Consider the following 22364-nt stretch of genomic DNA (forward strand, 5'->3'; position numbering starts at 1 on the left):
TACATGTTTCAGTGTCCCCACAAGCAGACAGCCCCACAGGAGTTGGGAATAACTGCTGAGAGACAAAAATTAGTTGTTTATCTAATAAGATATCCAAGGTCTTCTCCAAGTCAATGCTTTGCAGGACAATCATCTATTTTGTCCATTTGGTCCATTTGGTCCATGCTCTTTTTATTTATGTTTGGCCTCAATAAACAATTTGAGAACTTTCAGAACACACACAAAAAAATGCTGATTCAGTAAACTCAGAGGGGCATGATGGGGACACACATATTGCACACGATGAAATTTACACCTGAGACTTGTCTGACATCTTGACTGTATTCCCAGGCAAGCTGCCTTAAGAGTTCTCATACTCTCATAACAAATCCTCTGTGCATTGTAGGCAGACAAGCCTTACTTTTATAATCTCATAGATACAGAGAACTCATACATCATTATAAGAATAAAAAATTGTTTCCAGTGTTTCTAAAAGAAAATACTTTAGAAAAGCAAAAAGGAAGGAACTGCTTTGGTTCATTTGGTTCATTTAGACTCTGCATGAATGTTTCCCTCAAAGTCTTGAGATATTCAGTGGAATTGAAATTTTTTGTGTGATTACATGAATATTTTAATTCAGATCAACAGCACACATGTGAAGCAAATTTCCTTGGTGTGCCAGTCATCCCCCTTGGACTCTTATTTCAGAATAGTCTTGGATCGTGTTCTTCATCGACAAAGCTCAAGTATTGGAAGGACTCCTGTGGTGCTCCAGTCACTAATGAGCCTTAAATCTGCAGTTAGTCTGTAGTCAAACCACTGAAAATAAGGATAGTATGGGTCTGGGTACATCATCAACAAGAGCTTTGCTTTACAAATCTGATCCAATTGAACAAACAGCTTTACGTGTTTGTTCAATACATATGACATAGCTGGTGCACTCCAGCCAACCTAACAAAAGCACATGTTTAAATGCACACCATTTCTCAAGCAACATCCTTGCTAACCTTCATGATAATTACTTACTATAGAAATTTTTTCCATCAATTCTGTTACCAGCCTCAGGCAGGATTCTTAGTTTTCACAAAGGCAGGCTCCCTGCACTTTGATCTGGTCTTTACAGATATCAATTTAGAGTCATCTGCTTGGCTCTCTAAGAACAAAGCAGAGGACCTGATAGAACTTGAAGAATCTGGACTCCTAGATGTTGCTCACTGATTTCTGATGCAGTTTAATCATGGTCCATTGATACACAACCCACAGAGGAGTATGAAGGTCTCATTATTTTCAAGGGATCCAAATCAACCAATCAACCTGCTTTCATTATCTAGCAGGGGACATCTAAAGCTGAACTATTCCCAGGAGGCTCCTTCTGTAGCCAATGGAGAGAGATGGGCCTCCAAAAATAATTTTAAATGAGACATTAAAAACTCGTCTTAGGATAGGATTTGTCCCCAACAGAAATACCTTTTTTACTACACAAAAAAGACTCAAAGGTAACTATGTTGGGTTTATTAATTTTGGTTTTAGATGCAGATGAATCCTAGCTGTGAACTGCTTAGAAAGAGATGGAAAATGAAGATTTTTAAGAAGTAGAAAATTGATATTTACATTTTCTACTGAAGCCATTATAAGTTTCAGGACAACAAAAGAAAAATGCCCACAATTATGAAAATTTCCTCAAGGGACAGGACAGGGACAAAGTTTGCTGTTTCATGGAAGAATTTAACTGAAATAAAAGTATTGTCCACAGTCAGAATAATATGCATACAATAAACAATTATCAGTTAGGAGCTCCACTCTCCAGGCTTTTTGTAGAAAAAATTTATCTAGCTCTGCTGCTCAGCATCATTGTCTTAAGCTAAGTTTCACCTTGCTGTAGTCATGTAATATCCATGAATTCTTTTACCTTTTTCCCTTTCATGGTGAGGATAAGGCCTTTGTCATTAGTTTTCATGGTGGTATATCATCTGTTTCACATCTTATAGTTCTTACTTTTGCCTGCACTGCTGCCTTACTTGGCAGTAGAAAAGTACCTCTATCCCCTTCCTTTTATTCATTTATTTCCATTATGAAGTAAAGAAATGAGGATAATTCATGTCAGTGGACTGGGATTTGTGGATGTCATCACAATTCATTAAAATTGCTAAGTCCTGTCACTTGCTCCCCATTATTCTGCAATACAGTTGGTCTGTGAATTGACACACTACTGAAATTAGATGAGAACATTTAAGTTTTCTCCATAGAGAAAGATCCCTCTGCTTTATTGTCCCAGCTTAGTGATATGCTTTCCATACTGCACTTAGGTATCAGTCCTTTGCAACCAGTATAAATTCTAGGTCTCTCTCTTCCACATATTTCCTTCTTCCTTGATTATTTGACTTTTGTCCTCCTGTACATCATACAGAAATCAGTAGAGTTTGTACAGCTGCCTATGGCATTTTAAAACCCTACCACTGCACTTAGCAAACAACTGTGCTTTTGCTAGTCCCTGCTATGGATCACTAAAACAAGATGGATAAAGGCCTTGTGAAAGAAAGTATATAGGCTTTTTGACCAACCTCTTTTTAATGCAATTGTTTTTACAAGACTTCTTCCAAAGATGGGCCTCAGAATGAAGTTTTATCTCCCGGGCATGTGGAAGAAAGGCTTGTAATAGCTCTGAGCTGTGCATCACACCTAAATCCTGCTCATACATCTTGCTATTAAAGGCTTGACTGACACTTAATTTCCATCTCTATCTAGCTGTTCCCCTTGGCTCCTTTCTCTTTCCTTTATTTCTTATGACTTTCAGTCCTTTGTTTCCTTTCAGGACTTCCTTCCTAAATTCAATATATTTCTTCCTGATCTACTTCTCATGATGTTATCAGGTTAAAAGTACATTTGTTTCTTATAAGCATTTTATTTAGACCATAGAACATAAAAATCTTATTTCATTGTTTCAGGTGCTTTTACATTCTAATTACTGTAATTAAGCAATTGAGTTTTTATGTTTGATTACAAGTTTTTAAAAATTGTTTTTCATATCCCATCTGGTATTGTTCCAAGCTGGCATTTTATTTCAAGAAAACTATGATTTTGAGACAGGTTTCTTTGGCCATGCATCCAGTGACTCCCATTCACAATTTTAAGACAGAATTGCTCCTTGTGCCAGCTTAGGCGAAGCATTCTATATTCTGCATTCTGATGCATTCTTGCATTTTTTGCAGAGTCCTACAACAAAGACAACTCATCCCTTTTCTTTTGCTGATGATCAGACTAGGAATTAATACTAAAGGCTAAACCTTGCCCAAAGAATGAGTCAACATTTTTTCTTATTGTTGAGGGTAATTTTGGTTGTTTTTTTTTAAAGAGCAGGGGGGAACATATGGTGCTCCCTGACTTGCTTGGTCCCCAGACATATGGATGCCTTCCAGCCACCCCAGTGGCAGAGTGGGCTGGGAACAGACCTAGTGCAAATGCCACAGGCACACTTGAATGCACAGAGTCCCCTCTGCTATGGGGGGAGCCCTGTGGGGTACCCAGGTCAGCACTTCCAACAAAAAGCTGTCGAGGTGCCCCCCAGAAGACTGCAGAGAAGTGTCCAAATGATTAAATGTATGGCATATTTGCCACTGTCATCTTTTTAGATTTTTGTCCCTAAGCTGAAAGGTTTTGGCAAGCTATGTATGTGCTCAGTGTTAAACTCTGACTCTGAGTAACCAACAATGAACTATTTGCTGTCACCAAAGATTAATTTATAAGTGTAATAATAGTTATATGCTTACTATTAAATAGAACATGCACATATGGAACAAAGTCAGTTTTGTGACATCTCTTAACTCTGGTCCAGTTTCATTAACTTTTATTTTCTTCACCTGTTTCCACTGTCATTACTGTCAGCCTTGGGGCAGGCATTTTTGAAACATTCATTTTAATTACAGCACAATAAGAATTAAGCCCCTTGTGATATTTATCAGCAGAATTCTCAAGAAATTTTTAATATACTGAAAATAAATTGTGTTTATAGCACACTGCTTTCCCAACTGTAGAAGACTTTAACTGTTCATATATCATCCATTTACCACCTTTTTAACATTTAAACAGAGCCTGGAATTTATACCCTTTGATGACTCACCAGTCCCTGGTGCTCAGATGTAATCCTCATTCAATAAGGAGTGGAAGTCCTGAGTGAACACAACTTATGCTGCAGTGCTAGCTGGGGTGGCAGAGCTCAGCAAAGTGGGTTAATAAATTCTAGCATGATCTATTCCTAGCAACAGGCATGGTCTCTCCAGAACCAGCTGTATCTGATCAATACATACACAAGGCCAGATAATAGAGAAAGTGGCACTGCTGGATGCTGAGTGAAAAAGCTCATTGCAAAAGTTTATGGCAGACTTTTAATGGCCCCTTAACGCTTGAGAAATGCAACCTTTATTCAATGAATGATTAACCATTTGCTGGGAGCTTGGGGAAATGGAACAAATTATTTGTAGAACCTGCATGAGTAGGCTTTGGCACACAGGACTGGCAGGCTAACTGTACCTTATTAAAGTAGGAAAACACTTCATAGATCCATTAGCAAGGAAGTGTTCACGGAAAAGACTAACTCCTCACTTCTGGGAGCTATTAGCACATAACACTACTGGCCTTTTCCTCTGACATGTGGAAGGGTTGAACATAATAGCCAAATCCTTGGCCTCACAGCTCTGCAGCTGACGTTGTTTGCAATTAAACACATGGGCTGATTCTGCCATTGTTTGTGGGCTTTAGTTGTAACTGAGATCAGGCCGTGGCTTGGCATATCACTGACCTTGTGGGCATCTCCAGGATCTCCATTACTGCATGATCCCACTGCTCTGGCACCCACTGTGTGTGCATGGTTGATGTGTTTAGGAGGTGTGAGCAGGTGTGGTAGCAATAGGCTGTAGGTTTCTGAAAGGATTCCCAGTATTGAGTCTGTTGCCAGCCCAATCTGGCACAGGGGATGTCTGCAAATCCCCCCAGCGTGCCTGGAGACAATTGTGTGACTCCTTGCATGCATGAAACTCAGCTGCTCAGAGTTACTGGCACTGAGATATGTAACTGGTGCAGCTTAAGGGACCCAATTTCAGCAAGGTTATACCGATTTATCCCTCTTTATGATCTGACCATACATATTTATTTAAAATGCTGTCAGATTCAAGGTATCTTATATGTCTGTGTGGCCTATATTGCCTTTAGGATGAAATAGTGTATCAAGTGACACAAGCCTCAGTACTGGTACACAGTATTTATGTGAGGTGTTGTCTCCCTCAAATGGATGCCTGGCAAGTGAAGCAAGGTGGTTCAGGGATGAAAAAGTTTTTTAGCAACCATAAAATTGTAACACATCATCTTCTCAAGGCCTCACCCTGCCTAGGTGTCTTCAAGCTGGCATGTGAATGAAAGCCTATCCATGGCAGAGGTGCCTCTGCAAGCTGTAGAAAGGCAAGAAAGGGGAAGATGGCAGGTTAGCAACATAGTCAGAACCTCTTCCTCACACTTCAGGGCTACTGAGTGGTGCCAAACGTAGGATCAGAGAATTAATTTAATGTGTATAAATACATATACATATATATATATATGTATATATATATATACATATATATATATACATGAGCAGGTGTCACTGTATTCTGTTTTCCATTTTTCCATTTTCCTGCCCATAGCCTTGCCTGTTTAAACACAGCCTTGTTGGCTCCAGGGCTCTCAGCAAACAGCCATTCACCATGCTGTGTGCTCACACAATAGATTTCTAATCTCAGTGGCTCTTAAGCTTAAACTGCCACAAATATCAACATATGATTTCAGCTAATAGATATCAATTAGGGCCCAGGCCTCAATTTTTAACTCTGGACCCTTTACTTGCCTGCAAGACCAATTTGTGATAACAAACAGATTGAAGTGTGGAGTGCTGTAACCTCCTGGAAAACCCTCGTACTTATTTGTGAAAGCAACTTTTTAGAAAAGCTCCAGGACTACACACATAGTTCCAACTATGGGAATATGCTGCAAGTAAATAACTTTTCTTAGCTCTTCTAGTTGGGATTCACATATTCAAAAATCAAAGGAACATAGTCTGTGGTGATCACTTGTATTCTTTCCATAAAGAGCAAAGGCAGACAGACATTCTCAGAGGCTGATTCATCTTAGGTGTCAAAGATCCCCTAACAGATCTGCTCTCCAGACAGTTCAGAAAACTGAATCCTTTCCTCAGTAAAAACACTCCTTGGAAGAGAAAATAAACTACTCTTTCAGGAACAACTTGGGCTCTCTTCTCCTACAAACCTATACGAGGTCTACTTGTATCACCACTGCATCTGTATTCCACATTCCTTTGCACTTTATTCTGTTTCACATCATCAGAAGACTGCTGTAAAGATTACTGCTACCTGTGTTAGAACTGAAATAAAAGCAGTTAGAGAGACATCCTCTACGAATCATAGATTTTGAAAAATGCTAACACAGTAGCATTTGTTTTCAGTACTTGTTCATTAGCCCACAGACCCACTCTTAAGTCTTAAAAGATGTCCTTTCTGCAGGTCCATTTTGTGGTAACCTGCAGGATACCCAACTGCTGGCCATGCTACTTGAAGTCAAAAGGAGCTGAAACTTGTAAGACAGTAATCACATTGAACCTGCATATTAAATTATTTTATCTTTATGGCTGTGGTTTTTTATTATCAGTTTAACCTATTCCAGTTAAAATATTTTTTATTGCCTTCTGCTGGAGACAAGTATCAGTGTGAAAAGAGCAAGCAATGCATTTTTTCAGATTAAATAGAGAAAGCAGAATGAATCACTGCTTCAAACAGTATTTTCTTTTTTTTTTTTTTTTGAAGAAAAGCCAAGAGATACATTGATTTAAAGAGTTAAGTAATTGGCACTTTGTGTTTTGATCTCACATACAGGAAAAAAAAGTTCAAGAGAACAGAAAATTAATCAGAATTGATCCAGAGTGAAAAGGTACAGCAGAACTTCTGAAAAGCCATGTAAAATGAAGGATAATAAAAAAAAATTAGCCTGCCAAACTGAACACTTTTCTGCCTCTGGAAGAATTGAAAAAAAAAAAAGTATTTTTTTTTTTTTTTTTTTTAAATGATTTGGTTTTGTAGTCTGGGGTTTTGGGGTTTTTTTTTCTGATTTTTTTCCTGTTCATTTGTTTTCCATTTTATTCAGGTTAAAAAGAAGTTGGGCACAATGGATGAAATTTACCTGAGAAACTTCCTTGTGTAGTACAGGTTTTACCTTTGCAAAGTTTGCACTTAAATTAACCTCCAGTAAAAGGTCCAGATTAGTTCATTGTAACAAGTGTCTTTGTTTTATTCAAATATGGTTGGATCAGGCACATGAATAATGACAAGCAGGCCAGTTTCTGGGATTGAAGGCTCTGGTCTGTGCTGTGCTAGCAATTGTTGACCTTCAAGATGTGCTAAAACAGCACAGCATCTGTTCACCAGGCTCCATGAAGATGGAGGAAGCATTTCAGTCATGGAGATCAACAAAACAAATGCAAATCAAGTATGCCATCAAGTTTTCTGCACCTAAAAAAAAAAAAAAAAGGAAGGGAGAGAGTGTCAGTGTGTCAGTAGCAGTGGAGTCTATACACAAAAGCAGAGTAAGAAATAGTATAGGATAGTTTACACTAAGGAACAAATTGTAGCTTCTTAAGGTGATAAATGCTTTTCTTCCCTGGGTTTTTCATTGATCATATTCAATTGAACCAACCAGCTAAGAAATTGGTTGTAAAGATTCAACCTGGCTGTGCTGCTCTTGGCTGCTGAGCTGTGGTATTACTCACACCTTTGAAGTTAGTTGGATAAGACCTTTGTTATCAGAGCTATGCCAAGACTGCATTTGTTACTTTCTTCTTTTCATAACTTTATTTTTGCCTTTGTAACCCAAGACTTAACACTTTCCTTGGGGGAGTAAATATGGAGGGTGGCTATTGAAAGCTTATCTTCTGTGAGGATGAAATTTTACAGTAACGAAATACCCTGCTCCTCCAGTGGCCACCAGTCATGTACCATGACTTATGAAAACACCCCTCTCCAGGCAGAGATCAAAGGAACACCAACACAGAAACTCTGCCAGCCCCACAGAATAGCTCCACAGCCATCACTGTGCCAGGGAAGAGGTGAAAATGCAAAATCCTCACTTCTGATAGTAATACACACACATATTTATTTCTGGGAAACAGACAGATGACTATTTCACATGGGAATAGAGAAATATATATTTTTTATTCCTTTAGTAAAGCAGTGAGTTACTAAATATCAACAAAGAAGAGAGCTTGGACCACTGTCTGTAGGTGAATCAACTGATGAGATTGTAAAAATGCTGTTTTCAAAGCAGGAGGCTGGATAAATCCTCTGAGATATGGTGACTGTCCAAAAGATTGAACAGAGAAGACAGGAAATAAATTTTTCAATGTTTCCGAAGGATAATGTGCTGAAAAACTAACTTTAGGTCTGTCAATTTAATGCTTACCCAGGGCAAAATCTTAGCAGAAGAGGATGTGCTCAATAAAGAATTAAGGGTGAACAGCATAATTAATACCAGACAACGCGGCTTAATGAAAGATTAAACTTTGAATAGGTAGGAGTTGCATTTATGGTGGGATTTCCAGTGTGACAAAATGTGCATTTGTTAAAAGAGCAGAGTTATACAAGGCGATATGACTTTCTCACACAAAAATAAAGAACTACTCAAACTTCAAAGTCTAGATAAGAAAATTGAGAATTTGCTAGAGAGACTTTAAAAGAAAATACTAAATGAGAATCATCTTTCGAAAATAACATTTCTGCTAGGGTTTCTTACCCAAATATAGTTCAAGGGAGTTCATGGATTGGGAGGGAAGGAAAGAGAAATTGGTGGTAAAGACTGTGGTTGGCACTAACTGAATGAGAGATAAAGATAGCTCCTAGAGAGAGGTCCAGGCAGCAGGAAAAGCTGGCTTGTCTTCTTTTAATTAAGGAGCTAAGTGCAAAGATCAAACAGCTAGGAACAGGGAATGGGGGCTCAAAGTGAAATAAAAAAACATGAATTAATGTTGGCAAGAAATAAACCCACTCTTCTTAATGAGAGCAGATCAGAGAGAGTTCAGATGAAATGCCTAGAATGGTTTGAAATTTGGAAAGTCTTTAATGAGAGACTGAAGAACCTCAGGTGAATTTTCTCATTTCAAGCTTCCATTTCTACCCAGTGACAGACACAGTGAAAGCTCTCACCTCTACTAACAGTGTCAGCATCAGCTGAGTGCCTGCTCATGGCTGCTCTGCTCAGAGCAGGGTCATTGAAGGCAGGTTGTTCAGGACAATCCAGGGATCTGAACTCAGCAGCCTCTCTGGGCAACCTGTGACACTGCCTGATAAGCTATCAAAAAAAAAAAAAAAAAGGCTTGTGTGTTTAAATAAAATTTTCTGTATTTTAACTTATGCCCATTGTCCTGTTGTTGGGCACCTGAATTAATGTCCTTCACTCTCCCCCTTCTCAATATTTACTCACCTGTATGAGATCCCTGTGAGCCTTATACTCTGCAGGCTGAACAGTCACAGCTCTCTCAGTCTGCTCTCATATCAAAGATGCTCCTGTCCCCTCACCATCTTCGTGGCCCTTTGCTGGACCCACTCCAGTGTGTCCACGTCTTTCTCGTGCTGGGGAGCCAAGCACTGGACCCAGCACTCCTGATGTGTCTCACTGTGCTGACCAGAATGGAATTATCACATCCCTTGACCCACTAGCAATGCTCTTCCTAATGCAGCACCATGCCAAGATGGAAAAGGATGGGATAAATAGGGGACATAGACAGGAGTCAAGAAAACGTATTGGTCCGTGAGAAAGGAAAGAGAAATGATTGCAAAAGAATAAATGTTACATTGAAGCAACAAATAGCAATAGTATTGTTTCCATTTTTAATTCCAGAGGATGTGATAGAAAAAGAGGCTATTGAAGCAGTCAAGAGTACTAAAGGAAGAAGCCATGTCTTACAAAAAAAGGGGAAAGACTGAAGGCAATGAGAAGTAATACTTAGAGAGGGAGTGGAACGGATTTCTGCCAGACAGTTTATATTCCAGGAGCAAAAATAGAGAAAACAAATATCTGGGAGGGTGAAGGAGTTAATGTGAGTGAGCCATTAGAATCATAGAACCATGGAAGGGTTTGGGTTGGAAGAGACCCTAAAGATCATCAGTTCCAAACACTTGCCATGGGCAGGGACACCTTCCATTAGACCGGGTTACTCAGAGCTCCAAAGACTGTGATGGGGAGCAGAGTCATGACATGGGCCACAGCAGTAACATCCAGCTCTTGGAACAGATAAAGTCAAGTTACTTTCTCATTCCACGTGAATTTTTGTTCTTTTGCATAAAGCAGAAGAGTCAACATAGCCTGGGTGCTGAGAACTGCTCTAAAGAACCCGGTGGTTAAATGTTCTCCAAGACAGGAGACAGAGGTTTGAATTTCTTGATACAGAGGCATGAACTGAACACAGATGAATACCAAAAAATGTAAGCTATGGATTAACTCCCTTTCTAGTAGCTTATAATATTCTGCCTTAGTGTCTGAGTAGTGGGGCACATACCAAAAAGAAGATACAGTTACACCAAATCCCATTGCATCAAAGGCTTTCTTCAAATATGGAATATTTTTAAAATAAAAGCTGAACAAAACCTGTAAATTGAATGAAGCAGTCCAGATTCTGCACATTTAAAAAAAAAAAGAGTCTCAGGAGCAGAAAACTCTACTTTACCAAGTAAATGCTTAAGAAAATTCATTAACAGTTTTATGAAACTTGTACGTTTATACTAGGAGTCAGGAAGACATTTTTAAAAGTAGGAATAGATAAACCATTTGAACAACTTTTGGGTACATAACAGAGAATCAGGATTGTAAGTCCTTAAATAAATGCTACATTTCTTCATAGGAAGGTAGTTTCTGATTTAGGCAAACCATAAAATCTAAACATAGGAATCTTGCTGTCAAGTTATATTGGAATTCAGAATAGCTGATCATAATGGTTCAGTCAGTTTGTTAAAATGAGTTTGACTCAGCAAATAAAAAGCAAGGGGGTTTCCTCTTGCAACTTCCAGATGCACGCAACTCCCTGCTGGGAGGGTTTTTTAAAATATAAACAAGGAGCTCATCAGTGCAAATTATATTGTAACAATAACAATTTAAAAACAAAACAAAACAAAAACCCCAAAACCTCCATTTACCGTTATGCAGTAATAAAATCTGGTTTTATGCAACAGCACAAAGATAATTAGTTTGGTTTGTATAAGTTGTAACTAGAGAAACTACTTGAGTTTGAAAACCTTTATCAAATGTTTACTCTAACAAGTAGACAGAAAAGATGCCCAGCTATCAGTTCCTAACTCTCGACAAACCTGAAGCTGTTTTCACCAGTTTATTTCATTATAATGCCCTTAAAGAGATGTCATAACATCCCTTTGCTCTCAGACTTACAGTGTGGGCAGGGTATGTGTGTATGGAGGTGGTAATTCTGAGATACTGGAAGCTTTCCAATAGGATAAGAACTGCTTTTTCCAGACATCCTGCTAACATCAATTTGTGGATGGATGTAACTTCTTATCATCTCCATTGCAGGGCATGGCTGTCAAAGACACTTCCTGGGCCACTGTTAATATAGATTTGTTTGTTCTGTTCAGAAAGTTAGGGGAGGAAAAATTCTGATATTTCTCCATTAAAAGGGCTAGAATAGTTAATGTTTGAAATAGGTTGTAGACAGCATTTCAAAAAAGAGATTGAAATGCTGGATAAGGGGAAGCACTTTGAAGACAGCCAAAAGAAAGCAAGAAACCTTAATGGAAGAGGTTATTCAAGGTGACCTGCCATCACTGTTCCTGAATGTGAAAGTAGCAGGTTAATAAAAAGTTCTTTTTCATAGGATACAGAAACATAGCAACACAGTTAGACTGAATTTCAACTTGTTGGGGACAATGGTGACTTCCCCTCCCACTCAGCCTTTGGGTTCACTGCTTCAAAAAGACCACCTACAAGTGTGAGTCCCATTAGAGTACAATACCAGGGTCTGACTACAGCAAAGATATTTCCTTTAAAATATACATATGCATGTATATGTATATGCATGTATATATTGCCCACTCTGCAGACTTTTAGCCCCAGCCCTAACATCTACCAAAGGAGGCCAATTGAGGGAATTCTTGGAGGGAGAGGTAAATTTAATTTCCAAAGAAGAAGTCCAATGCCACAGCCAAATCCCGCTTGCTATACCGTACCACTGCGTAGGTATGGAAAAGCCTTCCCAGGAATTTTTACCTAAGAAAAGGCTAAACCAGAAAATATTGCCAAATCTCCAGAACATCAGCTAGCTAGCAGAATGAGAGATTTGAGTAATTGTAAGAGCCAAAGACAGCTACAAAGCGTCCCACAAGGGATAGCAAATATTGCAACATCAGTCGTTCAAAAAAACCTTCAGGTGACTCATTATAAAGTTTCCATATTGCAAGGGTGATGGAAAAATATCATGGTATGCCTGCATGCTAAATAAAATTGCTCTGAAGACTTTTAACTTGGCCTAAGACATACTTGCAAATGCCATGGATACTTCTTCTCTGCATGGTTTATGTAAGGTGCACTGTGAACCCTTCTTCTGCATTAGACACACCTTGGTCATATATGATGATTTTTAGAAAGCACTGAAAGGTTTTTATCTGCCTCAGAGACAGGGAGACACAAATTAAATTCTACTGGACTAGAGGGACAAAGAAAAGCAGGAAACTAAAGCTAATGTTGGAGTAGTGCTCCCCACTCCTGTAACAGAAGTTGCCATGGTAAAACAGACAAAGAGAAAAGACACTACATCATATCACAAAAGATGTGAAGAGATCAAATACATTTCTGTGTTATTTCAAGCTTTATTTCTTTCTTTCATGTTATGTATTTTTCTAAGAACTTATTTAAAATATATTGTCTAAAATGCACATTTTTCTTCTTAGTGACTATTGAGTACAAGAATAAAATAATTTCAGAAGACTTCCACAAAAACAAACAGAAAACAAACAAACGAAACCCCAGCAACATTTTTCCTTCTCTTCCCCAAAAACCCCCCTCCCTACCTGCTTTTTTAGATTATCTCTGAAATGTTTTTTTTTTCTGGGTAAAGAGCAGCAAGTAAACACAGATATTACTGCAGTTTCTGCAGTCACTTATGTCTTCTTTTCCAGAGATCATGAAGACTGGGATAATTACATTCTCCATGAGACAAAACAATTTGTGGGAAAAAAAAAAACTACACATATTCTTATTAAAAATTAAATAGGACTTTCATAATCAGCTGTTTCAAATATGTATGCATGAATAATGACAGCTAGAAACCAGTCTCTGCAGATTGCTCATGAAGAGGGTGTGCAGTTGAAATCAGGGTAAGAAAAGAATCACAATAAAGAGCAGTTTCTTGGAGCTTTTATGAGGGCATTTGGCCTAGGCCAGATAAAAGCGGATATTTCTGCAATACCCTGTAACAAGACGGAGAAAACAGAATTAAAATTTATCTTTTACAACAAAAATTCAAAGTCAAATTCACAGGGATTAAGTCCACTGGAAAATAAAGTCTTCCCTTTCTTCTAACAGGTTTTAGCTTTTAATTATGTAAAGCCTTCATGAAGGGATTTCTATCTTTTTGTAAATTTAATTCACAAAATGTCCTAATTATCTGCAGACATATTAATAACTTTTTGAACAATATATTAAGGTAGCAGGCTGAAAAGTGTTTTCAGAACAACAGTAAAACAAGGCTCAAAAATACACCCATCCATATTTCTTGTACAGCTCATATGTAAATACATTATTGGTATTGTAAATATGGTGATAAAAACAAAGGATCCAATGCATTGAACTTCTTCAGCTGTCGACAGGTTATAAAACCTGGTAGGACTGTGGACTGCAAAAATAGCCATTTCTGCCCCTCCAGAGAATTGCCTTTATCTACACATTGTCATTTCTTTAGTGAATTTGAGTAAATTTTTAATGACAATTTTACTTCTCATAAAACTGAAAAGACAACTCATGGGAAGCCAACAATATTATTTAGATACTGTCTTCAGAATAAAGCCCTGCTGTAAAAATATTAACATAACTGTTGGAGTAGCAAATGATGAAGAAAATTTCATATCTAGATTTGTGGGAGAAGAGATGGAAGCAAGGGGCTTTTAAAAGTTTGATTATTTTAAATTCCTTTTTATAAAATGACAGGTCTCAAAAAAAAAAAAAAAAGAGTTATGTCAAACCCATCTCCTAAGGAACAAATAATCTTTGTCAGCTCCTGAAGTTGCTGCAAAAGTTTCCAACTCTAGAAGTAAAGGCTCTGCAGACATAGTTGTATCAGAATTGAGATTTAGAGATGGGGACCCCTTTCAGAAAGGAACACAAATGCAGTGAGCCTTAAGAGAAGGACATTTTAAAGCAGATGGCCTGATTTCTCTGATTCAGTAGTGGTGTTTTACTGCCAGCCTCCACTGATATGCATAATCTTCCTTTTTGTTCATGAAATATAGTTGGAGGAACACAGCCCACGACACTATCCCTTTCACTTAAGAACACTGAAAGTTTACTAAGTCACCTCCTGCACTCCCAGCCACATTCCTCAGCTGTTCAGCTTTATCTGGGCACAGTCTGTGATGCAGAGAACATGACTGTAGTGAAGTTTTAGCCTAAATATCAAGGCACTCCCATAAGTTGCCTTCAATGCCATCATCAGCTCTTCTTACCTACAATACATGTTCTGCGATTCTTTACAAAAATAATGTTTCAGATTAGATGTGTGCCATTGCACGGCTCCTAAATACAGAGCTGGAATGCATTTATTTTAAGATCCTTTCTCATATTGTTTCAAAATTAAACTACGTAAGTTGTCATCATGAAATGTCAAATTCAAAACTAAATTAATACTGACATTGGTCCTAAAAAGAACAAATTCATTATTCTTACCTTGCTCCTCCTTTATTCCAAGTAGTTTGACTCCTGGATAAAAATAAAAAATGCATTAGTACAGTACAATGTACAATGTGTAATACAATCAGATATTCATGCAAGGAATTATGGTTATCTAATTGTGTGGCACTTTCTTGATTATTTGAAGTAGTTTTGAAACTCCACTTAAAATAACAAGCAAACTCTTCTCCAAGATTCCAGTCCTAGCAAAGAAACATCTTTGATTTGAACTCTAAATAAATAGCAGGATGTATTGACTCAAGAGATAAACATATCTTGCTTCTGCTGAGTAAACAAAAAAAACAAAAATAGAAGTATTTCAAATATCTTCAGATTCTTCAGTCCTTAACTTCATACAATTTGAAGGAGTGAGAAGTTTCTTCTGTTCCTGCCTTGACTGCCACTATTCTTGTTTAGGATGAGATTCTCCAAGCAAAGGATGATTGAGCTCAAGATCCAGGCAGGGGAGACACATCTGCATATGATGTCTGACAGCCTTGCCAGAGCTAAATCATTAAACTGAGCTATAGCCTGCCTGGACCTCCTCATCTGAGGTCCCTTTATTGATGCTGATACTTCTGCTAAGTAGTTTCTATATTTTCTGCCAGGAAAGACAAACATGTTACTTTCAGTAAAAAGAAAAAACTCAAAAACCAAGAAAACAACCAGTTTTAGGAAACAAATTAATAACCTTTTCAACTCAAATTGTACATAGACTAACCAAGTTAAAGCTAAGTTAGCAAATCACATTATTCATTTAAACAAATGTAACCATTGTGGATTGCATTCTGGAACCTTCTTATACAAATATTCTTTTCTCAATATTCCCATGTTAAGTAAAAGCCTTTTCTTTGTTCTGGGAAAGCAGCATTTTTAGTGCATTTTTGATCCTTCTGAAAGTATATTAAAGACAGATTGTTTACAAAAACCTGTGACATGCATGCTGGCCTTGTGACTTCAGGGGCCTTTGAGCTGCGGCTCTTTTTGCTGTGCAACAGTAAACTTCATGATTTGCTCCCTCTTCAACTGGTCACAAACAGCACAAATCAAGCGCTGGTTGAGACTCCAAAGAAACTTTCCCATGGGTCATGCTGCAAGAACTAAACAAAGTGCAAACCCACAAACCATATTTATTCAAAATAGTTTCATCTGTAAATCATATTTCCACAAAGGAAAATTTATCCAGCATCTTACTGAGTTCCTGTTCTGCACATGGGAAAGGAAGAGAATGGGGTTTCCTGTCCCACTACACCTGTGTATTCAGGGCACAGTTGCTTTGCACAGCAAATATCTAGAATTATGCATCCATATAAAGAGCAGAGTCAGCACTCAAGGGAGCATTTCTCATTCTTATGCATCACATTGGATATAATGGAGACATGAGACTGGAAGATGCAATATGTCCCCTTGCCTTCTAGATTCTGGGTTTGCTATGGCTCAGAGAGTTTCAGCAAGACAACGAGTATCTCATTAAAGAAGAGGAGACCTATAAATTTCATATGTTCCCAATGTGACCTATCCCCATTTACAGAATAAACATAAGGGTACTTGACAGTGCCACATTTTCATTCAAAAAATTAACAGGGTCTCTGTTACAGGCTTGCCATGCATTAGCTTTTAGTCTCTGCAAATCCCCACACACTTCGGCAAATCTCATGAGGCATTGAATAACAAAATGTGCAACTGTTTTAAAGTTATTCTTTTTTAACAACAGAAGTGTTTTACTGATAATTTGTGACAAAACAGTGAACAAATACTGTTTCAGTTCTAAGTCCCAGCTGAGTAATGATTAAATGAGGAATAAATTCTTTACTGTGAGGGTGGTGAAGCACTGGAGCAGATTGTCCAGAGAAGCTGTGGATACCCCATCTCTGGAAGTGCTGAAGGCCAAGTTGGCTGGAGCTTTGAGCAAGCTGGTCTCATGGAAGGTGTTCCTGCCTGTAGCAGGCAGGTTGGAACTAGATGATCTTTAAGGTCCCTTCCAACCCAAACCATTCTGTGATTCCATTATATGATCTTATTTATTGAACTTGGATATTGAAAGGACAACAGTAATATTCTTATCCTCCTATCCTGAAAGGTTTATCCTTATATCAAAGGCAGTGCAAAGAGCATTAAAAATTTCTTGATGGCATACAGCAAGACTCGGGGCTTTCTCAAGGGTGCAGTAGCTCACAGATAGAAGTAGAACTTCATTATGTTGTTTTCCCATTAAACAAGGAAATTACATAGCCACACAGAGAGTGCCCTGGCATTTGTAATCCAAAAGGCAGGAAAAATTACAGTAATGAAGATCCTTCTCGATATAACAGCTTATAAATATTCCTAATAAAACACAAAATGTCTGGAGGGGATTTGAATTAATGAAAACTCATTCCCTATTGCTTAGGGGACAATTGGACAATGTAACTGCTCTCCTGCCCTCTTCCCAGACACACACAATATATTCAGCCTCCTCCCCTTTTCTCCATGTTTGTTGTGATATCCATGTCCCTTTCTGAATCCCCTAGCCCCCAGGAAATCAGGGCAGAGCTGCAGCTGCTCTGGAGCTGTGCCCACGCTGATCCGCCAGAGGGCTGCAGTCAAACAATGCAGAGAATGCACCACCCCTCAGAGCGGGCACTGTTTTAGGCTGTCTCCTATGCTAGTCACTGCTTTTCACAAAACACACAGAAATTTAATTATCTCTGAGACTTATAATCCCTTTCAAATTTGGCTAAGATTGGCCAGCAGCTGGGAAATCTTATTACATGCAGACAGACAGTGTGATCGTACAAACTTCATTTCTTTAGGAAACCAGGCTAATAGAACTAACAATGAAAAATAGAGTAGGTACATCAACAATAGAGCACAACATTCAGTTTCTGTTAAGTGTGAGGTTGTCGTGACTGTAAAGAGTTCAAACAGGAAAAAAAATACAATAAGGAAAGAGACCAAATATTTCCTCTTTGGTGCCACTGCACAGATGGAATAGGCTCAAAAAATACCTTTAGGTCTTTGGGAACTTTTTTACCTTCTTTTAATCTTAGTATATATTCTGACCTGTTTCAGTCAGCTCCCTTGTAATGTAAAATGCCAGGCTGCAGACTACATGACTTGTAAGCCCTGCCTGGAGTTCAGCTCTTTTTTTTAAAATCCCAAAGGAAATGAGAAGAATCTTGGTATAATCAAAGATACTAAGATTGCTGCATTCAACCTATCTTTTGAGAGATTATTTTTCTTTCTTGTACTTGTTACCAATACTAATTTTTTAATTCCTATCCATTATGACATATTCTTTCATATTTTAATCTTTTCCTTCTCTGTTTAGTCTTCAAATCTCACGTTATAACATAAAGGAAAAATAGATCTAGCATTACACAACAGAAGGCAGGCTCTTTGGGAGTCATTAAGTAAATAACAGAGTAGGACATTTATCACTTCCATACATGGGGTTTTATTGCATTTATGTTAATGCATTCTTTGAATTTATATATTAAAAAAAAAACCCCTTCACATAGTCATCGGTTGTTAAAACTGTGCCCAGTCTGAGCACACTCATTTGGTGACACCAACACTCACCCTGTGGAAGAGGATGTGCACATCTGGCTAAAGGCAAACCCCTGCCACCTCTGCAGACAATGGCAAGTTTTCCAGGGGTGAAGGCAGGTGCTCTGATGGAGGTGCTCAAGTAAGGTGTTGGGCATCTTGGCTGTGTCACACATTTTCCTTGGAGTTTATCAGGAAATGGTACACAAATGGGGGTAAACGACACGAAGTGCCTTTGCTGCCTTTGTTAACCAAGCACCCTCCAGCAGACTTTACCTTTTGCTCTTTCACTTTATCAGGTGGCTGTGTCCTGCCTGAAGTCTCTAATTCTGCTATCTGCAGACATGCTGTCCTTCAGGAGGTGGCTCAGGCCTGCCATACAATGTGATCTCTTACTCACACTCTTTAACTAGCCTGGACATCTGTAACTTGCCTTCCATCAGCCTCTGGACTGCCTGATGTGCTCATGTTTCAGATCAGTAGGCCATAATGTCTGCTCAAAGACCTGATGGGAGGTTGAGCTGGCACATCCTGTCTCCTCTCACCAAGACCAAGAGGCAGCACAAAGTTCCTGAGCCCAGGACTTGCCCAAAGCTTGTAGTGTTGTAGTGATGAAGACACCCTTTTCCCACTTCCAGTACATGGAAAATTCCAGTTGCAAAATATCTGCTTTTTAACCATGCCTTGACTTTGGAGATGCTTGAACCAAACTCATCCTGATATTCACTGGCTAACATACACATCCTCACCAACTAATCCAACTCAAGCTTTTGCATTTTATCAACTAAACACCTTTCTCTACACTGCCACACACGCTAAAGTCTCTTAGAGTCTCATCATTTTGCTTCTTAATCCTCCTAACTCTTCCATTCCTGTACTAGGGTCCTTTCATCAACAGAATTTCAGCCTAATGAAAAATTCCATGATGGGGAATACATATAATCACTTTTTTTTACACTGAAACATGCAATTCTAAACAACAATCACATTAAGGTCTCATTAGAATAGTTGAAAAAATGAATGGATGTATAATAGTCAAGATATCTTTTCAGTCCAGATATCTTTACAGTCAAGATATCTTTTCTTTAAAGAATCCCTACAAATACTGTTTTTAAATGAAATGTAGTTGAGCATTCTTTGTCATAATTTTATATAGGTAAAAAATGAACAGCTGTACCTGGAAAGATGTAGGTAGATAGATAGGTAGATACAGACATAGAGCTGGGATTCTTTTTCCTCCAACTTCAATACCATATTAAAATATTTACAGCACATCCTAGCACCTTCCATTTGAAGACTTTAAAAAAATCCCTAATGAATTCACTATCCTTTTTCTGAACTTAAGGAAGTACTTTGGATGTGGCTCCTTGCAGTGAGTACCTGACACACAAGGCCACTGAGTTCTGCTGCAAGAGCAGCTGTTTCTCCCTCCTGCCATTTGAACAACTTATATTTTAGACAGAATTTCTTCTGGAAAGGTATTAAGGACAGCCAGCCAGGGCTGAAAGTTCTGTCCAGCAGGCTAAGCACACATAGACATACAATTGTGTCTGGAGAAAAATTCAATGTTTAAACAATCTCATTGCTTCTCCATTCTGTACCAAAAAACTTACCAAGGTGCCATTATTGAGGTAGTCCACTATATCCAGGGTGGTAGATGTTATTAGACTGTGCTTTGTTCTGGAGTCGGTCCAGGAAAGCATTATTTACCCTTAAAGTAAAAAAAAAAAAAAAAAGAATATGATGGAAGGCAGCTGAGAAGTTCACAAACTACTGAAATTTAACATTCTGTGAGTGGCTTTCCCTTCCCATCTGTTCAGTGCCCATCTTCCTGTATTTTTCAAGTCTGTGCATAACCATGGATGGGCATGAGATCAGGTGGATTTAATTTTCAATTCACCAGATGCATCCTTATCCTGGGATCAGCCTGTTGGAATTAAAAGGCACACCTTGGCTGCTGTGCAATAATGCACCAAAATTCTCCACAGAAAGATGACCTGTGTACCACCACCCACCTTTTTAGGGAGGTTACATATTTTGACAAGTCACCTTAGGTAATCTTTCAGCCTTCAGTGCACAAGGAAATTTTCTGGAAGTACTGGTTTCCTAATAAAAAATGGAAGAACCCACTTAAGCTTGTTACTAATAGAGACAATTTTCTCTTCCATCCAGCTGTGAAATTCTAGCATTTTCTTGCACTACTCTATCAATCTGGAAGGCATGGACAAATACACAGTTTTCCTCAATCTGTTTTAAATATTTTCACATTGTGATTGTTCAGCATGGAGAAGAGAAGCCTTTGGGGTGACCTTACAGCAGCCTTTCAGTCTCTGAAGTGGGCTACAAGAGAAATGGAGAGGGACTTTGTACAAGGGCATGTGATAAAGGGCAAGGGACAATGGCTTTAGGCTGAAAGGGGGTAGATTTAGATTGGATATTTGGAAGAAATTCTTCACTATGAGGGTGCTGAGGCACTGGCACAAGTTGCCCAGAGAAGTTGTGGATGCCCCATCCCTGGCAGCATTGAGGCCAGGCTGGATGGGGCTTTGAGCAACCTGGTCTGGTTGAAGGTATCCCTGTCCATGGCAGGGAGGTTGGAGCTTTAAGGTCCCTTCCAACCCAAATCATTCTATGATTCTCTGGAAAAATGTTTCTTTTTCCCTTTCATTACTGCTTAGGACTGACACACATGCTTAGACATGACTGTTGTTTTAATGTTTCACAATGGTGTTGGTAAGAATGAGATAAAAAGCAAATACTGGGTTATTTCTGTCTAGGCATATGAGATGGACTGAATCAAAAATCCCGACTGTTGTTTTAATGTTTCACAACATTAGTCAGAATGAGATAAAAAGCAAATACTGGGTTATTTCTGTCTAGGCATATGAGATGGACTGAATCAAAAATCCTTCATTAACGTCAATGGGTAATTATTTCAATGTCCTTGCTAGATAAAAAAAGAAATGAAAGCAGTCTGAAGAGTGGTTGCCTACAGAAGTAGGCAATTTTTTTATATTTACATAATGATTTAAAAAAAATAATGTTGTTTTTACTTTTGAACCTGAGCATTGTTTCTTCTTACCAGCAGAACACAAAGCTGAGAATAAAGCTGTGCTTCAGGATAATGAAAAGTCAGTTAAGTGACAGAAGTGGAAGATGAGAAGTGTTGAGCACAGAGAGGTCACAGCAGTGGGGCACAGCCTGGAGCACAAGGAAATGCAGCTGCAGAGAGCCTTGCTGCACTGCAGGTTCCATCTGAATCGATACCAAATCCCAGGTTTAGCTCTGCTTGCTAACCTCAGAGACAGTCAACCACAAGATGTGGCATGGACAAGTAGACAATTCTAAAATAAATAAAAATATAGATATAAAAATAAAAATATATAGATATCTAGGTTCATATACAGATACACAGATCAAGTGTGTCCCAGCTGAAGCTACTGTACTAATTGTCATCCATAAAACTATTAATATTTTCTACCCTGTGCTGTATCCTATGCTGATAGGATAAATAAAGTGAGAAAGGCACTCTGGGTCATACTGCAAGCAGTGAGCAGTTGTAATCATGGATATTAGGATCTCATTTGAAAGCAAAGCTAAACCAGAGCTGAGGTCAGGGATCCTCATTGCAATGGTCTTCTGAAGCATGAGTGCCTGAAATTTTGAGACCCTTTCCAGGTGGAAATTCAATTAGAGTTCATTCTGCATTTTTTGCATCTTACCTCCTCTGTTCACTTTTAAGTGCTCTTGTCCTGGTTTCCTCTTCCTGCTTTTGTTTAAATTCCAGTAATTCAGCCTGGCAATGATAAAAGTGAAAAGCAAACAAATAAATAAACAAATAAACAAACTTACTTTTAATTAACATACTTACGCTGTAAACC

The 22364-nt window shown here is 38.5% G+C and overlaps 1 protein-coding gene across 3 annotated transcripts in view; it reads right to left on the bottom strand.

Annotated features, from left to right (window-relative positions):
* Window positions 1-7233: 7233 nt before the first annotated feature.
* Window positions 7234-22364, bottom strand: part of EPSTI1 (epithelial stromal interaction 1) — a 55351-nt gene continuing 40220 nt past the window's right edge. Inside the window, exons 9-13 of one of the 3 annotated variants that reach the window (XR_005628356.1) lie at window positions 22206-22279; window positions 20097-20194; window positions 14953-14985; window positions 13083-13481; window positions 7239-7526 (exon numbers count right to left, since the gene is read on the bottom strand). Coding sequence is in view for 2 of the 3 variants with exons in the window: in XM_039716782.1 (XP_039572716.1) it covers window positions 20107-20194; window positions 22206-22279 (162 nt within the window). In the remaining variant the exon portion in view is untranslated. Of the gene's footprint in view, window positions 7527-12928; window positions 13482-14952; window positions 14986-20096; window positions 20195-22205; window positions 22280-22364 lie in introns of those variants that run through there. The other 2 variants (XM_039716782.1, XM_039716780.1) reach the window with 2 other exon arrangements.

Source organism: Passer montanus, unplaced genomic scaffold (assembly GCF_014805655.1).
Source record: "Passer montanus isolate IOZ18808 unplaced genomic scaffold, ASM1480565v1 scaffold36, whole genome shotgun sequence".
NCBI classification, from domain to species: Eukaryota; Metazoa; Chordata; class Aves; order Passeriformes; family Passeridae; genus Passer; species Passer montanus.